This window comes from Pyrus communis, chromosome 14 (assembly GCF_963583255.1).
Source record: "Pyrus communis chromosome 14, drPyrComm1.1, whole genome shotgun sequence".
NCBI classification, from domain to species: domain Eukaryota; kingdom Viridiplantae; phylum Streptophyta; class Magnoliopsida; order Rosales; family Rosaceae; genus Pyrus; species Pyrus communis.
In genome coordinates, this window is record NC_084816.1 from 7,820,597 (window position 1) to 7,838,730 (window position 18,134).

Sequence of the window (18,134 nt, forward strand, 5' to 3'; positions counted from 1 at the left end):
AGATTGAGAAGGCATGACAATTGCAGTTTCAACAATGTGGCGATGTTTTCATTTGGCTAAACCATTTTGTTTAGGATGTTTAGGGCAAGAAAAACGTTGTGAAATACCATGAACATCCAAAAATCATTGGAAAGCATGACTTTTGTATTCACCACCTTCATCACATTGTATAGTTTTAATGGAGCAATTAAAAATGTTCTCAACTTTAGTTTTAAATTTCACAAATATCTCAAACACTTCATATTTGTTTGTCATTGGAAAAACCCAAGAATATTGTGAATAGTCATCGACAAATAACAAATAATAACGAAAACCTTCATTGGATTTAATTGGAGAACACCACACATCAGAATGGATAAATTGCAAAGGAAATTGAGACATGGACTCGAACACATTGAAAGGAAGCCTAATGCTTTTACCTAAAGGACAAGACTCACAAAAACTTACACCAGAGGTACCATGAACGGGTACCAACTTATTGGAAACTAAAAAATTTATTACTGGTTTCGCAGGATGGCCAAGACACACACATGCTACCTTTGAACCGAGACCCTAACCCCCACAAATGCAGAAACAGTATGCTTGAGATGTCCACAACCATTTGGAAATGGGTACAACCTATTCTTACATCTCCCTCGGAAAAGCATCTTCCGTGTCTTGAGGTCCTTAACAAGAAAGAAATGTGGAAAAAATAGTAGGTAACAATCATTATCTAAGGTGAATTTATGGGCAGAAATGATATTGGTTGATACAGAAGGACAATGAAGAATATCACATAAAGCAAATGAGCAAACATTAGTTTGAAGATGATTTGAGCCAAAATATGCAATAGAGATACCATAATTATTACCTACACCTCCCACACCATCATTACCATTGTACTCCTTAGGATGGGCCAGATTTTGAATATCTGGAGTTATATGTACGTTAGCACCGGTGTCGAGTAGCCAAGAGCCATTCTGCTGCTTATTAAAAGTGATGGGAGAAGACGTTATGGTTCAGAGACGTTTGGCAGGAATCCTTCCTTCAAAGGCAGCATTCATTTATTGATAGCAGTCCAGTGCGGGATGACCCGGTTTACCACAAATATGACAAATAATTCGATCACCACAAAAAGTCATCCTTTCACCATTACCTTGGTTATTCTGAGTGTTGTTGTTGTGATTATTGTAGGCTCTTTGATTCCTACCATGGTTGGAAGCATGGCCTCACCCACCACCATGAGGACGACCACCACGGCCTCTGGAAGCAACAAAGGCGTTTACAGTAGCACCTTCCACCAAAGACACATTTTGTTCAGTCATTTTGCGTTAGGTAGTCAACATGAGTGATTCAAGTGTTGGATACGCGATAGGGTTATCCCGAGCTTGTGCAGCACTCACAGTCATCTCAAACGCTGGTCCTAGATTGTTCAACACAATCTGAACAAGTTCCTCATCAGACACAGGTTGCCCGGCAAAAACAAGGTTGTCAGCTATCGCATTCATGCAATCTAGGTAATCAGCCATGGATATATCACCTTTCTTAGTCTGTAACAATTCAGTTCTCAGAAACAAAATTCTATTTTGAGAGGTAGATGCATACCTTTAATCAAAAGCTTCCCATGTAGCTCGAGCTATTCTTTTACTCACCACCACGGACAGGATGGACGCAGCCGTGTACGCATGGTTGACAGTGGTGGAGTTTGCAACATGTTTTGGGGGACACAACAACGTGCCATCAACATACCTCATAAGGTCCCTACTTTTCAGAATAGGAAGCATTTGAGCCAACCACAGTGGGTAGTTGGTTCTATCAAGTTTGATATTGACGATAGTGGAGAAAGGTTGGAAGGTGGTGGTGGTGTTTTGAGGGTTGGAGTTAACAACGGAAATATTGTTGTCAGCCATGGAAGCGTGGATGGAGAAGAATGGGAAGTATGATCTTTGTCGTTAGACAAAAAAAGCTCTTGAAACCATGTAAAACTTTAAGAACTCAGATTCTTTCACTGTGATTGCATACCCATTCAACTGTGGGATGCTTGTATTTATAAGAACTTCACGATTACATTTGAGGATTTGAAATCCCTATTTACAAGGAAGTTTGAAAAACATACAAAACAAATCAGATAATCAACCAATTACATATTTGAAATCATATCCTACAAACAAGGAAACCTAATCAAGTAACACTTTCAAACAAAACTGAACTCCTCAGATAACGATGGACTCCTCAAAGCACGGTGGATGAAACTGCATGTGGACCTCATCTAACAGTCTATGCTAGCCCTTGTGTTACTAAAAGAGAAAAATTGTGGGATTATTTGGATTTTGTAGCCGATTGTCATCAATTGCCTTGGTTAATTGTTAGGGATTTCAATGACATGTTGTGTGTGGAAGATAAACTTGGTGGTGCTCCATTATGCAGATTAAAAAGGCTTCCAATCCTGGGTGGATAGGAATTATATGATTGATTTGGGTTGTATTGGTCCTAAATTTACTTGGACTAATAAAAAAGTTTTAGAAAGAATTGATCGAGGGATTTGTAATATGAGTTGGAGGAGCCTTTTCTCTGAAGCTTATGTTCACCATTTCCCGCGAACCAAATCAGATCACTGCCCAATTAAGATATGCTTAAATTCTCATCATTCATTTTCTCCCAAGCTTCGTCCTTTTCGTTTTGAAGCTATGTGGTTGAGGCATGAAAATTTCAAGGAGTTTGTTGCTGGTTATTGGAGTAATGGTGGATGTTCGGTTGCTGATAAAACTTGTGCTCTTGTTAAACCGCTTAAGAAGTGGGATATTCAAGTCTTTGGTCATCTCAAACAGAGAAAGCGCAGACTTCTAGCAAGAATTGATGGGATTCAAAAAGTTTTGCGTCGTGGGCCTAATAAATTTCTTTCTAAATTGGAGGATGAGTTGATTTCTGAATATAATGAAGTTTTGAATGAGGAGGCTATATTTTGGCATCAAAAGTCTCGGTTGATGTGGCTTCAAGAAGGTGATCGTAATACCAACTTTTTTCATCTCACTACTATTGTAAGGAGGAGAAGAAATAGAATTGAAGGGCTCATTAACAATCAAGGTTCTTGGATATCGGAGCCTTCTAATCTGAAAAAGTTGGCAGCAGAGTACTTTCAAACTATTTTTTCGCGTTGGAAAAAGTCTAAGCAAATGGAATCTCTTCCTAATTTTTTTCCTGATATACATGATGCTGATTGTGAAGCTCTTACCAAAGATATTTAATATGGTTGAAGTCAAGGAAAGCCTCTTTAATATTGGAGGCCTTAAAGCTCCAGGTATATCAGGTTTTCCTGCTTGCTTTTATCAAAGTCAATGGAATATATGTGCTAATGATATCTTTGAAATGGTATGGAATGCTTTTCACTCAAGGAGATTGCCTGTGGAGTTAAACAGTACGCTGATAACATTGGTCCCTAAAATTGATAATCCTCAAAAATGTTGAATTTTAGGCCTATTAGTCTTTGTTGCCCTCTTTATAAAGTGATCTCTAAATTCATTGTTGCTAGAATCAGACTTCTCTTGCCTTATCTGATTAGTCCTAATCAGGCTAGTTTTGTTCCTGGTAGAAAAATTTCTGACAATATCCTCATTGCTCAAGAAATTCTTCACAAGTTCAGAATGTCAAAAGGCTAAAAGGGATTTTTAGCCTGGAAAATTGATCTCTCTATGGTTTATGACATACTTGATTGGAAGTTTATTGAATATGTGCTGAATGAGGTTGGGTTGCCTTCGAATTTGTTTCAACTTATGATGGAATGTGTATCCACCGTTAGGTACCAAATTTGTTTCAATGGTGAGTTTTACTCCTCAAAACTGTATTTGGCAAGGGGATCATTTGTCCCCTTATTTGTTTGTTCTATGTATTGAGAAACTTTTTCATTTAATTTCTGCAACTGTGAACAGAGGAAGGTGGAAACCTGCTAAGGCTTCTCAATCTGGACCTGGCTTTTTCGGTGATGATTTAATTTTGTTTTCTGAAGCTACTCTAAAGCAAGCAAGATTAATGAAGAGGTGCCTTGAAAATTTTTGCAAAGCTTCTGGTCAAGCTATTAACTTTGAAAATATGTTCTCTATTGTTCTCCAAACACGTCCACGGCTGTTGTTAATAGTATTTGTACAATTTGTGGTTCTCCTGTCAAATAGAGTCTTGGGAATTATTTAGGAATGCCTCTAATTCCAACTAGAGTTTCAAAGGCTACTTATTTGGGCGTTATTGATAAAGTTCAGAAGAGGTTGGCAACTTGGAAGAGCAAGGTATTGTCCATCGCTGAAAGAATTACCTTAGTTCAAGCTGTTACATCGTCCATACCAGTTTATGCCATCCACATGACCAAGCTTCCTGCTAGTGTGTGTGAAGAGTTAGACACGTTGAACATGAATTTTTTGTGGGAGGATATCGATCAAAAGAAAAAAGTTCATTTGTGCCAATGGAGTATGGTTTGCAGACCTAAAAGTAAGGGTGGTTTGGGGATTAAGAGAGTTTGTGTAATGAATCAGGCTCTTTTCGCCACGTTAGGGTGTAGGATTCATGCTAAGGACTGTGGTTTTTGGCCTCAAATTTATCCGGCTAAGTATTTGAAAGGCTATTCTATTTTACACCCCAAAATTCATGAAAGAACCGAGTGTTCTTATTCTTGGACAGGAATTCTGTATGGAGCTAATCTTCTTAAAAAGGGCATGACTTGGAGAATTGGCAATGGTGAGAGTGTGAAATTTTGGAAGGATTCATGGGTCTTAAATGTCCTTTTAATTGAAACTATTGATGTTGCTAATATCTCCAATATTGATTGTGTTGTCTCTGAGTTTTTAAGTAATGGTTGGTGGGATCTTGATAAGCTCATAGGTGTGTTGCCAAGGGATATGGTTCCAAAAGTTATATGTCAGCCTGCTGGTACTACTGGTGCAGGTATGGATAAAATTATTTGGAGATGTGTTTCTAATGGAGTTTTCAGAGTTAAGTCAGCTTATAATCTTTTCTTTGATGGATAGGATTTGCCTGATTGTTGCTGGGATTTTATTTGGAAAATTAATGTTCCGCCTAAGCTAAAAGTTTTTCTTTGGTTGATGAATAAAGAGAGATTGCTTTCTAATGAGCAGCGAGTTAGAAGACAAATAACTTCTGATTCTTCTTGTATGACTTGTTGTGGACCAATTGAGTCCATTGCTCATATTTTTAAAGATTGTTCGAGGGCTGTGTGTATTTGGGAAAGTATGGGAGTTCCAAGGCAACTGAGAAATGCCCAGAATCTTGAGTTTAAGGCTTGGTTGCTGGCAAATCTGAAAGTAAGTTCAAAAGGGACCAATGAGGGTGCTTGGTGTACTCTTTTCCTTTTTATTTGCTGGTATATTTGGAAATGGAGAAACAAGCAGATTTTTTATTTCAAATTTGTCGTGTCTATGGATCCAGAAGCAATCATTGTGAGAGATGTGGCTGAATGGTTGAAGGCTTGTGTGAAGTCTTCCGTTAAACCTGTCAAGAGTTAAATTTCCCTCTCTTGCGATCATCCTGATGTAAGTTGGTGTAAGCTAAATGTGGATGGATCTAGAAGGACAAATTCTAGTTGAATTGGGGCTGGTGGCGTACTAAGAGATCATAATGGCAACTGGTTAGGTGGCTTTGCTGTGAATTTGGGACAAGGGCAGGTTTGTGATGCTGAATTATGGAGTTTATACTTTGGTTTACAACTTACTATTTATAAGGGTGCTACTGATCTTCATATTGAGATGGATTCCAAGGCTATTGTTATGTTGTTGAAGCAAACCCAAGTTGATAATTTCCATCCTTTGGAGGCAATTATGCATAGTTGCAGATTAATGATGAGACAATTGAGGAGGTGTGAATTGGATCACATTTACAAAGAGAAGAATATTATGGTGGATTAGTTGGCTAACTGGAGTTATAATATGGATATTGGTGTTCTTGTATTTAATAAGCCTCCCGTTTGGATTAGATCATCTCTCATTGATGATAATGCTAGAGTCCCTTGGACTCGTTTTGCTGTTGTTTTGTAGTTCTCTTTGGGTTGTAATCCCCGTTCTTCACCAAAAAAAAAAAAAAAAAAAAAAAAAAAAAAAAAAAAAAAAACCAGTAAACACAAACGTATTGTTACAGCAGTAATCCACCAACAACCTCATTAATCCTGATATTGATTTTCTTGTATTCCAGTATCAAGGCAAACACATTATGAAGACAAAACGAATCTAACAAATATATATTACTGATACTCATATAATCATTAACAAATATAGGATTAAATACGAATAATTAGGATTAAATACAAATAACTACATAAATTTAGGAGTAATTCTAAATTGGTTCTAATATTTAAAAACATTCTAAATAACTACCTCATAGCATCTCCAAAGAATCCGAAGGAGATGTCAAAAGTCTATGTCAACTATTTTGACAAAAAAAAAAATAGCTTCAAAGGAGATGTCTCCTACACAGTTGACATTCTCCACTTTGCTGCCAAACTCGAAGGCAATGTTATTTTTCTTTTTTGTTTTATTTTAATGTTGTGCCCACATATTTCTTTATTTTTCTTCACTTACTGATTATTTTATTATTAAATTCTGACCCATTTGATTTTATAATAACCAAAAAGCATTTTGGTTATTTTGTCACATCAGCTATAAAAATTCAATTTGATATTTTATTTGACATCTCTATTTGGAGACCGAGATGGCAACAGTTCAGTTTGAGGACGAAAATGTTATATCCATCTCCATAACCATGAAATTAACCATATTAAAAAATTGCAAATTAACCATCATAGATTATCCAGAACCATACCCACAAGATAACGGATTCCCCATCATATCCATATTCATCAATACAAAAGATATATTCCTTCAGTTGACGCATTATAATTTAGTAGATATTAATTTCATCATTAAATATTTGATGTTTAAAATGATTCAATGAACGGATCTTGCAGAGTATAAAAATTAAACTAGTGAATTTAAAACATAGATGATGTTGGTTGATCTTTGATATCTCTCATAAGCACCATTGAATTCTTATTGGTTTTGATTCAAAACTTTTGAACTTTCCTACAAAATGCAACTCACACAATGTAACTTTTGTATTCTCAAGGTAATGAGTTTAGTGAATAATGAATATATATATATATATATATATATATATATATATATATATATATAATATACCATATATTACTTAGTCAGATTTGGGGACGGATATGGATCAAGGCCATGCGCACCAAGCTTCGACAATTTGCTTGGGGCTATGCAATTTTGCATGTAGCTATGTTGGTTCACCTGAGACCCATTGCCACCCAATCTCTTTCATCGTTACAGTTGGTTACTAGTTACGAGCCTGACGTCTCGCAGTTACGTGTGTTTAGGTGGGCAATTTATGTGCCAATAATGTTGCCACTATGCACCAAAATGGGTCCTCATAGGAGAATGAGAATCTATGTTGGTTATGGTTTGCCACCAGTTATTTGAGATACTTAGAGCTCTTGACATGCGATCTCTTTATCGCTCACTTTGCAAATTGTCATTTTGATGAGACAGTCTTCCTGCTGTTAGTGGGAGATAAGAACGTTAACATTTTTGCAGAACATCGCAGATTCTCACATTGATGGTAGGAGGGACCTTGCATGAGCTTATAAATAAGTTAGGCTATTCCTCATATTGCCAATTTGTTTTATGGTGGAACCTCAATTTTCTTTATGGTATCAAAGTAGGTTTGGCCTACGTGTGAAGTCCAACAGCCAAACATGCTCCATGTCACCCTGTTTGTGTTGTTCACATGTTTGGCTTGAAACTCTGTTACACATGATGGAGCGTTTGAGAATGTGAGGTGAAAGAGTCCCACATCAGTTAAAGGAGAAACCTTATTGGGCTTATAAAAGGTTGGACTACTTCCCATATTGATAATTGGTTTTATGGTGGAACCCCAACTTATAAGAGATTGAGTTATTTCCTATATTGCCAATGAATTTTATGGTGGAACCCAACTTTTTCTGATGATATGGGTTACACCGGTAAGGCTGCATGTTGATGATATAGATTCAACCGAAATCCCTGGCACCTAATTGTAGCGAAGGAGAGACTTCCTTCTTGAGGACATAGCCAGATTTTGCTCTTAATGTCTTTCTACATTAATTTTCTAGAACCCACGACGTTTTGATAGTTTTTTAGGTTATAATTAAGATGAATTTACGGTGTTATGAGTATTATAGGTTTTTTTACTGGTACATAATTGATACTATAATAAATTGTTTTAAACAAACAACATTATTATTTGCATTGTACAAAAACTAATAGATCCCTGGATATTCTTATTTATCAGGGGATAATAGACTGGATTAGAGTGATGTATTACAAACAAATAGGAATATCCAAGATCTATTTGTTATAAACAACAAGCTTGTATGTCGATTACAACAATTGACAAACATTCTTGGTAACCTAACAATTAAACATTACTAATTACTTGGGAATGCAAATTACCTCAAATCTAGTAAATAAAGTAGAAGCCACTCCATTGTCAAGGAGCTTTTTTTCTAAATTAGCTCAACTTGAATTGTCTAATTAGGCCCACATCCACGTACATTAGATTCCCTTGTTTAAAACTGACGGTGGAAAATGTTGACACTGAGAAAAGGCTGTGACATGGGTCACAAATCACAGCCAAACATGCCACATTTTAGGCTTTAGTGCTTATCGAATGACAAGAAAGATTAAATCTTAAAACAAAATAAAATCTACAATATGCATGCATGGAGGGTCCCTATACCCTCCATGAATTGTCTCGTTTTGTTAACTCTATCCCAACCTGCATTAGCTCTCTTTCCGAGTTGACTCGCTTTGTAGAAGTGCAACTCAGACTCGTTATCTGCTCCTAATAATCTAATTCCATTGGTATTCATTTCATCTAAAACTCTAGTTATAGTACAACAAAGTCTTCCTTATAATTATAATTGCCTTGTAATTTATGTCATTGATGCCGACTACTAGTAGTAGTACTAGCATATTGGCTCAAGTCACTCATAGAAGCTAACTTTGCTAGCTCTTGTTGAAAGAAAGACAATCCACCACTAAATATTGCATCACCTCCTCCTACTCAAAGGAAGTCTCTGGTTAAACTACTTTGCTCACTTTGTCCTTGTTTTGTCATGGCTGCTGCTTCAGCTGACATCATCAAGTGTTTGTTGTTCAAGAACAGTGACCCATCTCCAACTGTGGCTCCTTGAGTTGACGAAGGAGACATAAAATTCACCAAATCATTGAAGTTAAAGGCGGCGTTGTTGAATGCTGTAGCTGGGTTGTTGTTGCTGGTTGTAGATCCCATTCGAGCTGCTTTTTGCAAAAGTGCTGTGGCTGACATGGGTTTTTGTTGGTGGTGGTTCTGATTGTTATTAATGTTGTTATTATAGAAAGAGGTGGTAGTGGTGGTAATTGTTTCAGAGAAACTCCCTTTGGTTTCTTCCTCCTCCTTTAGCACTCCCCGAAGTAACAGCGCCGATGACATAGAGAGATTGTTGGCATTTGCAAATGATGATTCTTCCACGAACTTTTTGTTGTTAATGAGCCATTGCATCTGAGATGACGATGAAGACGATCCAAACATGTCCATTGATTCCGTTTGCAGCATTTCAGGCATAAAAGCTTTAGAGCTGAGATGAGAATTGTTGGCTGCTAGATGGTCAGAGCCAGCAAATTCCGACTGAAACATTGGTATAAAATTTGGGATTCTTTGTGGTTCATGGGCATTATTGGTAAATGACCCATTCATGAAGCTTGGATGAATAGTTGAAGCTGAGCAAAATCTTGCACTTTGCTCAGCCGCCAATGCATCACAGAAGGCTCTGTGTGTTATGAAGCTATCCTTCCTGTTTAACAAAATTTGGTCAACAAACTGATAAGTTTGACAGTGTATTATATGCATGTATAAAGCACATTTAAGTAGTTGAAATTTGGTAAATAAATTTGTGAAAATTCTATTATGCTCCTTATGGCAATGCACTGGAACAATGAATGGTTGAATATGTTGCAAAAAATTAAATGAACAAAGATTTGACAGTAGAGGATCCTGTGTATAGTAGATTTCCGGTGCAAAGTAGAAAATCCCACAAATTTGATGAGTTCAGCAATACTCGAAAAATACATGATAAAATCGCACACCCGAGTAATCATACAGCACTAAATATTTAAAATCAAATAGATCCCCATAAGGTCTCTACGTGAAAGCATTAAATGTATATTCTTTCCCCAAATTAATCATATAAAGGGAGGGAATTTGTAAAGATAGGAAGTGACGGATTAAACTGGAAATAAACAGTAGATAGTAGTACCTGGAAAAGAGTGTGCCACAGTCACATCTATACTCTCTAGTCCCACAAACTTTGCTATGTGCCTTCCAATCCGATTGAACTGCGTATTTCTTTGAGCACTTCTCACACTTCCACTTCTTCTCGCCGTGCTTTCGGCTGAAGTGCTTTTTGATTCCGGTGAGGTCTCCGAGCGCTCGCGATGGCTCGTGGTGCACGCAAGTCTTTTCCGGGCACACGTACACCTTCTTCCGAATAACTTCTGTTTTTGATCTTTGTTTGAGCTTCCACGGAAGGTTGTGGCCACGTCGGTGAAGCTGCAAGTTCTGGTCTCTCTGGAAACCCTTGTTGCAAATTTCGCAAACGAACCGATTTGTGGCCATTAGAGATTTTGGGGACATAGCTATCACTTCTGCATCTGGATCTGCAATTGAATTAAAGTCCCATCAAACAAAAAAAATATGAAAAAACGAAAATAACAAAAAAATAAGGAATATTGATTGACATATGTTGATCGAAGCTAATGAAGTGTGTGAAGCTGCAAGGTAGACATGAAAACACACTTGCCTGGCGTTCCAGGTAAACTCCTCTTCCTTTTGAATTGATTATTTATATTAGGGTTAGGGTTAGGGTTGAAATCGGGCTCTTGAGCAAACCCTGTGATGGTGGAGGGAACTAAAAGCGCATCTTCGGACATCATCTGGAAGTTGAGCTTATTAGATGTAATGGGTTGTGGTCTAAACTTGATAATTAATTCAGCAAAAGTAAGTACAGAAACAGTACCCTACCAAAACAAATTAAGAAAGTAAAAAACTTTACTACTGCAGAAGACAATAATAAAATCTCAGTGTCTGTATTGAATCCTTGAGAACAAATGAAGCACCTCAGATCAAAGCTTTTTTGTTTTCTGGGAAAATTCTTCACTTTGCTTGAACTTGGAAGGGAAAATGCTACACAGAAAATGAAAGCAAAAGAGAATATTTCTTCTCTCTCTTCCCCTTATCTTATACGGCTGCGCTCTCAATGTCGGTCAGCCATAGAATCAGCTGGACCGGTAGACCCCATTCTCTTCCTTTTTGCAAAAGTGGGAAAGTTTTAAAAGATGAAATCAAGTTTTGAATTGAAAAGGTTAAACCCTAAAGAAAAGTGAGTTGCCTTTACAGCCAGCGATTCGTGAGGTAAAAATCATTACGCTATAATTGCATGAGGGCCATGAGGAGAAAGAGAGTGAGGGTGGTGCCGCCCGTGAGAGCTGAGTGGCAGCAGAGAGAGTGGGGGACCCATAAAAGACTGTCGATGACGGTGAGAAGGGAAAGTTGATAATACAAAGACAAGAGATGACTGGTACCGCTTGACCTGTCGACCAAAACCCACGAGACACTACTTCAGCCTACACACAGGTACTGCCTACACTGTTCTCTAGAAATTCTCTCTCTAGTTAAAAATCAGAGTGCAATTTATTAATTGAAAGAAAAATAAATAAAATCGTCGAAACGGTTAATTATAAACGGATGGTTGTACATTTTGACTGATTTACTTAACTGAATAACATCTATCTTATCTCTACTAATTAATAAAATATTTATTGTCAACTAAAATTCTATTAAATTATCAGATTAACCCTCTAATTAAAACAGAATATGAATAAGAAATATGAGGCAGAAATGTAATTTCATACCACCAAATTTTATTGTTTTTTTTCTTTTCAAAACCTTATCTACATATAATTCTAACATATCTCTAATTAAAAGGAAAAAAAAAAAACTTCTCACTCCCACATTCTCTAAAATATTAATCAAAATATACTAAAAATATGATTAAATATATAATATAAAATCTACTCATCAGACTCTTCCAGGACTTACATAACCATTACATCGTCTTTCACCATCACTAAAACCTTGTGTACGACTTTTCTCTGCGAAATTTTTTACCACAGAAAATTCCAATGTGTTGAATTATGACCAAACCTTAGAAAGATATATGAACATATATATCTTCTAGAAACATGATATGCATGATGAACTCACTCTTACGAAACCCAAAAATATTTGATATGGATACCAAAAGGTTCATAAAAGCCAACTCATATGAAAGGATTTTCTCTAAAGGATATTTGATTTCTCACTCTAATTGAGATGCAATATATTAATTTATTATAAGAGACTTAACAATAGGGCTAGAAGATAACTAGTAAAAGTTGGATATAAAAAACTAGAGTAAAAGTACATGAAACATCGAGATTGAGAAACTGAATTTCATAATGTGTGCTCAAGCGCCATTATTGTAAAGATAGATGCACTTGCAGATTTTAAGAGAGAGATTAGAGAGAGAGAGAGAGAGAGAGATTTGTATCAGTAAAATGTTTTTTTTTCATTGATTTGTATTGGTTTACAATGATCACCTATATAGGTGTTTTGGTACAAAGCTTGCAAAGCAAGTAATCCTCTTTAACCACCTTATTATACCAACTAACTTTATCTTTAACCAACTTTATCCAAGTCCACCAGATTCTAACAACTAACTATATGTATAACAACCTATTTAATCTCTTGACAAGTGGCATTGTTTTGACCATTGATAACCTTATCACTTGGATCACAATCTTGCACCTTATCCTTCTTACATCCTCCCTCAATTTGATGCTTGAGGGCACTGAGCATGAGATTGCTGCAATGCTGTTGAAATAATGGTGCAGATAAGAATGTCTGCTGATTGATCTGCTGAAGACACATGTTGAACTTGAAGATCTCCTCGAGCGACTCTTTCACGCACAAAATGATAGTCTATTTCAATGTGTTTTGACTTAGCATGGAACACATGATTGGTAGAGAGTGGTATAGCTAAAACATTATCACAATATATAATTGGAGAGGAATATAAAGGGATATGCATATCACATAATAGTTGTTAAATCTAGACAAGTTTAGCAGCCGTGATTGCTAGTGCTCGATACTTAGCTTCTATGGAAGATCGAGAAATAATGTGTTGTTTCTTAGAAGCCCAAGAAATAGGGTTTGAACCAAGGAACACAACAAACCCTAAAGTTGATCTCCTATCATTTGGATCACCTGCCCAATCTGCATCACTGTAAGATTGTAGATGCATTGGTCCTGGCTTCAAATGAATGCCATAGATAGATGTCCCATTGAGATATCGAATAATTCTTTTAACTGCAATGACATGAGAAATCATAGGGTTGTGCATGAACTGACAAGCTTGATTGACCGAAAATGCTATGTCAGGTCTTGTAAAAGTAAGGTATTAAAGTGCCTCAACAACACTCCTATATTGGTCAGGACTGTGGTAAAGCTTCCCATCATCCTTGAGTAACCTATGATAAGGTAGACATTGTGTAACACATGGTTTAGACTCTTGTAAATCAACTTTATCAACCAACTCATTGATATACTTTGTCTGTGACACAAACAATCCTTATGAGGTGTAACTAATCTGCAATCCCAGAAAGTAGTGCAATAAACCCAAATCCTTCATTTCAAACTCTGCAGTGAGAGCTCTGATAACTTGGTTGATCAATTGAGAACTGCTACTTGTGAGAATTACATCATCAACATACAATAACAATAACATTATCCCCATTGAAGACCGTTGCACAAACAAAAAAGGATCAGCATGTGAAACTTGAAACCCCAAACTTGGTAAAAAAACTAGTGAATCTTTCATTCCAGGCTCGAGGAGCCTGTTTTAAACCATATAATGCATTCTGAATTTTGCAGACATAGTTTGAGGGATGTGTTGCACTCTCAAACCCCGGAGGTTGTGCCATATAGACTTCCTCTTGAAGGATGTCATGTAGAAAGGCATTTTTGACATCTAGCTGCCAAAGTGACCACTTGAATTTAGCAGCTAAGGCAAATATCAGCCTTATAGTTGTAGGTTTTACCACAGGGCTAAATGTTTCTAAATAATTAACACCTTTTTCTTGGCTATACCCTTGTGCCACAAGTCTTGCCTTATACCTTGCCATAAACCCATTTGTATTTTTTTTATATTTTGTAGATCCATTTGTATCCAACTAAATTCTTATCAGGTGGTAATGGGACTAAAGACCAAGTCTTCTCTGAAACTTGTGATGTAGCTTTGAATGTTTTAGGTTCTGAAGTGACAATAGCTGAGAAAGCCTTATTTTTGAACACCCCATTCTTTGACCTTGTTTGCATGGGATGTACATTCATTGGTATTGACAAAACAACACTTAGGTGCTCATGTTGGAAATCAGGATCCACATGGATAGGGTGTTGTGTACTGGAACTGATTGGGGATAACTGATGTAGTGAAGAATCACAGGGTATATGTGATGTAGTGTTATCATTTGTAAGTAAAGAAATAAACTCTGGAGCACTAGATGCAACTATTTTCAAAGAATTTGAGGCTCTAGACGCAGACAAGGATTACAAGGCACTAGATGAATGCATAGTCAAAGTGTCTATGGTCTTAGATGATAATGAGTGTGATAAAGGTGAATGAATGAGATGAAGGTGATAATTCTTGATTTGTTAATGTGATGATTGGAGTTAACTGAGGTGAATTTACTGAAGTGTTTGATGAATGTAATTGAGATGATGTAGAAGACAATTTTGAATGTTGAAGTAAACTGGGGTTTGAATATGGAAAACTAGATTCATCAAACAAAACATGTCTAGACACATGAATTTTACCAGTAGCAATATCTAGGCATATAAACCCCTTATATTGGCCTACATATCCCAAAAACATATAAGTTGCTGTTTTAGGCTGAAGTTTAGAAGTGTTATAGGGTTTTAAGAGGGGAAAACATGCACAACCAAAGACCCTGAGATGTTTAATCTTAGGAATTGTGTTATATAGCTTTTGAAATGGTGACTGTATATGTAAAGAAGCACAGGGCATCCTATTTATCAGATAAGAAGCAGTGGCATATGCATGAAACCAAAATTAGTTAGCTAATTTTGCAGTTTGGAGAAGTGTAATTACTATTTCTACAAGATGCCTATGTTTTCTTTCTACCAAGCCATTCTGTTCAGGTGTATAGGGACATGATTTGTGATGAAAATATCATATTGTGACAAAAATGTTGAAACTTAGTGCTTGTATATTCACCTCCACCATCACTTTGGAATATTTTGACTATGGTAGAAAACTGTGTACACAAGTAAGCATGAAAATGGACAAAAGTTGCAAAAACTTCTGTTTTATTTCTTAATGGAAAATTCCATGTGTATTGAGTACAATCATCTATGAAGGTTACATAATACCTAAGCCCTTTGTAGGATAGTAAAGGGGCAGGTCCCCATACATCACTGTTTATTTTCTTTAAAGGTTATACAGATTTGGTTATAGGAAAAGTAAATGGTAACTTGGTGAACTTTCCTTCTAAACATGGTGTGCATATTGATGAGTATGTGTCTAGTGATGCAGGGACTTGAGATTGATGTAGAATTGCAGAAGTAATTGCATTTGATATGTGCCCTATCCTTTTGTGCCAATGCTTAAATTAACTGGTTTTGGAAGGAAACATGAATGAGATGCAGGTGGTGTAGGTGACAACTTATGTGGAAAGTTGAATGGTATAGGATAGTAACTAGCTCCACATAGCCCCTTGAGTAGTATTTTCCCTGTGGATTTGTCCTGAACCGAAAAAGAAACATAATCACAAATGAATCTGCACCTATTGTCCTTGTAGAGTTGATAAATGGATAACAAATGCTGAGAAAGCTTTGGAACCTGTAATACATTCTTAAGAGTGAGGGAATGTTGTGGTACTACCAATTTAGAAGTGCCAATATTAGAAATTTGCAAACTTGCATCACTTGCAGTGGTAATTGTATCAATTCCTTGATATGGAGTAGATAAATCCAAGTTTGCTAATTCAGAGGTCATGTTTGATGTGGCACTAGTATCTGTAATCCAAAACTGTTTAGATGGTGATGAAGGTTGATGATTGGCATGCATAACAGTGAGATTGACAGTTGGAAACCTCCCTTGATAAGCAAAGTTACTTCTGTGGTAGCATTGAAGGGCTGAGTGTCCATATTTCCAACATATTTGACATTGAGTAGGAGAGCTTGAGGCTATGTTGGTATGTCTTTGAAAACAATCTACAACAACATGGCCTTTCTTATTGCATATTTGGCAAGTAGGAATCTCAGAAGGGTGATCCGAATAGTGAGATTAATATGGCTTTGGAGTACCAAGAATGCCATGATTATCATTTGAAAACCTTGGACCAGAATTGTGTTGAAACCTTCCTCTACCTTTGCCTCTAAAATTGTTCCCTTTATAGCTGCCATAGTTATGATAACCCCCATTGAAACTATTATGAGACCCATTTCCATGATTAGGATTTGCAGAACTTGATCCTCTACTGTGCTTGAAGGATTGATTAAAGGAAGATCTTGGTTGATCTTGATCAAGAACAAAGGCTTTCCTTTTGTCCGATTGAATTCCAACAACCATGACACTGCCAAAAGACAATCCAAATGAACTGTAAAAAAAATGATCAATAATGGCTTCATCTGCCAACAGTTAAGACCTGAAATCTTTGAAAGATATTCCATTCTCCCTTTCTTTGATCACATATCGAAATGTGTTGAACTCTGCAGGTAGACCTTTCAATGCAAGTATGATAATATCATCATCATCAAAAACTACTCCAGCTGCATCAAGATGATCTCTTGCGTCTTTGATCTTCTGGAGATAGACCGAAACTGATTCTGACCCTTTCTTGATATTCTATAGCTCTGTCTTCATCTGAAAGATTTTGGTTTTTGTTACCTAAGAGAATCTCTCGGTGAGACTCAACCACATCTGAGAAAAACTCTTGCTCCTAATGATGCAAGAAATGGCAGTCGTAGACAATGTGGCAATGAGCAACTGCATCAGTGCACGATCGTGCATTTTCCAGACCAAGTAGTCATCATTTTCAACCTCTTCAATGTTAGAATCATTGTCAAATCTTAGTGGACACTTTCTTGAACCATCAATGAACCTCATAATTCCATGACTTTCCAGAAGTAATCGAACCTGAAAGCTCCAAGTGAGGTAGTTTGAATCATCAAGTTTTACAGTAACAGAAGTGGAAGCTGTAAAGAGAAGATTGATGATAGGTGACTGAATAATTTGCAACTAAGCAGCAGTGACCGTTTGCATAATTCCTGAAGAAATCTTTTGCTGAGGCTTTTGATCGATCAGTTGGTGGGTAGAGGCGAAGAAACCAACTTTCTAAGCAACTGATATATTTTTCGATGCCAAAAATCACAAAGAGATGCAAATTAGAGGGTATAAAAGAGAAATAAATGCTTTAGAGATTGAGCGAAAGCACCAGTTCAGCCGACGAGGATACCATGTAAAGATAGCTGCATTTGCAGATGTTAAGAGAGATTTGTATCAGTAAAATGCTTTTTTTTCATTGATTTGTATTGGTTTACAATGATCACCTATATAGGTGTTTCGGTACAAATCTTGCAGAGCAAGTAATCCTCTTTAACCACCTCCTTATATCAACTAACCCTATCTCTAACCAACTTTATCCAAGTCCACCAAATTCTAACTAACTATATGTATAACAACCTATTTAATCTCTTGACAAGTGGCATTATTTTGACCATTGATAATCTCATCATTTGGATCACAATCTTGCACCTTATCATTCTTACAATTATCTGCTAAAGTTTTAGAACGTAAACCAATTTCCACTTAAGCATTTCTCATTCTCGATTAGGGGTGGGCAAACGGGTATAGGAACCGTGGGTTGGGGCGTGTAATCAAGGTTCGGGGCGAGTATGGACCGGTTCCTAATTTTTAAAAGGAGAAACGAGTGGGGCGGGTTGGG

The 18,134-nt window shown here is 36.8% G+C and overlaps 3 protein-coding genes across 3 annotated transcripts; 1 reads left to right on the forward strand and 2 right to left on the reverse strand.

Moving 5' to 3' along the window:
- Positions 1 to 1,310: 1,310 nt before the first annotated feature.
- LOC137714310 (uncharacterized) lies at positions 1,311 to 1,889 on the reverse strand. Its single transcript, XM_068453550.1, has 2 exons — positions 1,632 to 1,889; positions 1,311 to 1,529 (listed from the first exon to the last, which is right to left on the reverse strand). Exons 1-2 carry the CDS (start codon positions 1,887 to 1,889, stop codon positions 1,311 to 1,313), a joined length of 477 nt encoding a protein of 158 aa, XP_068309651.1.
- A 777-nt stretch (positions 1,890 to 2,666) lies between these two features.
- LOC137714311 (uncharacterized) lies at positions 2,667 to 3,224 on the forward strand. Its single transcript, XM_068453551.1, has one exon. The coding sequence runs from the start codon at positions 2,667 to 2,669 to the stop codon at positions 3,222 to 3,224; it is 558 nt and encodes a 185-aa protein (XP_068309652.1).
- Positions 3,225 to 8,661: 5,437 nt separating this feature from the next.
- On the reverse strand, positions 8,662 to 11,320 carry LOC137715582 (zinc finger protein BALDIBIS). The gene is made up of 4 exons (XM_068454925.1): positions 11,123 to 11,320; positions 10,871 to 11,003; positions 10,328 to 10,727; positions 8,662 to 9,865 (listed from the first exon to the last, which is right to left on the reverse strand). The coding sequence occupies exons 2-4, from the start codon at positions 11,001 to 11,003 to the stop codon at positions 9,097 to 9,099; spliced, it is 1,302 nt and encodes a 433-aa protein (XP_068311026.1). The 5' UTR covers positions 11,123 to 11,320; the 3' UTR covers positions 8,662 to 9,096.
- Between the last annotated feature and the right edge of the window lie 6,814 nt (positions 11,321 to 18,134).

Excerpts from the sequence above, each read along its gene's own strand:
- LOC137715582 (XM_068454925.1), bottom strand. The coding sequence starts at position 11,003 with ATGATGTCCGAAGATGCGCTTTTAGTTCCCTCCACCATCACAGGGTTT. Across the intron at positions 10,728-10,870 it reads GAGTTTACCTGGAACGCCAG|ATCCAGATGCAGAAGTGATA; the intron begins GCAAGTGTGTTT and ends ATTCAATTGCAG. Across the intron at positions 9,866-10,327 it reads TGTGGCACACTCTTTTCCAG|GAAGGATAGCTTCATAACAC; the intron begins GTACTACTATCT and ends TTTGTTAAACAG.
- LOC137714311 (XM_068453551.1), top strand. The coding sequence starts at position 2,667 with ATGTGGTTGAGGCATGAAAATTTCAAGGAGTTTGTTGCTGGTTATTGG.
- LOC137714310 (XM_068453550.1), bottom strand. The coding sequence starts at position 1,889 with ATGGCTGACAACAATATTTCCGTTGTTAACTCCAACCCTCAAAACACC. Across the intron at positions 1,530-1,631 it reads CGTCCATCCTGTCCGTGGTG|ACTAAGAAAGGTGATATATC; the intron begins GTGAGTAAAAGA and ends GAATTGTTACAG.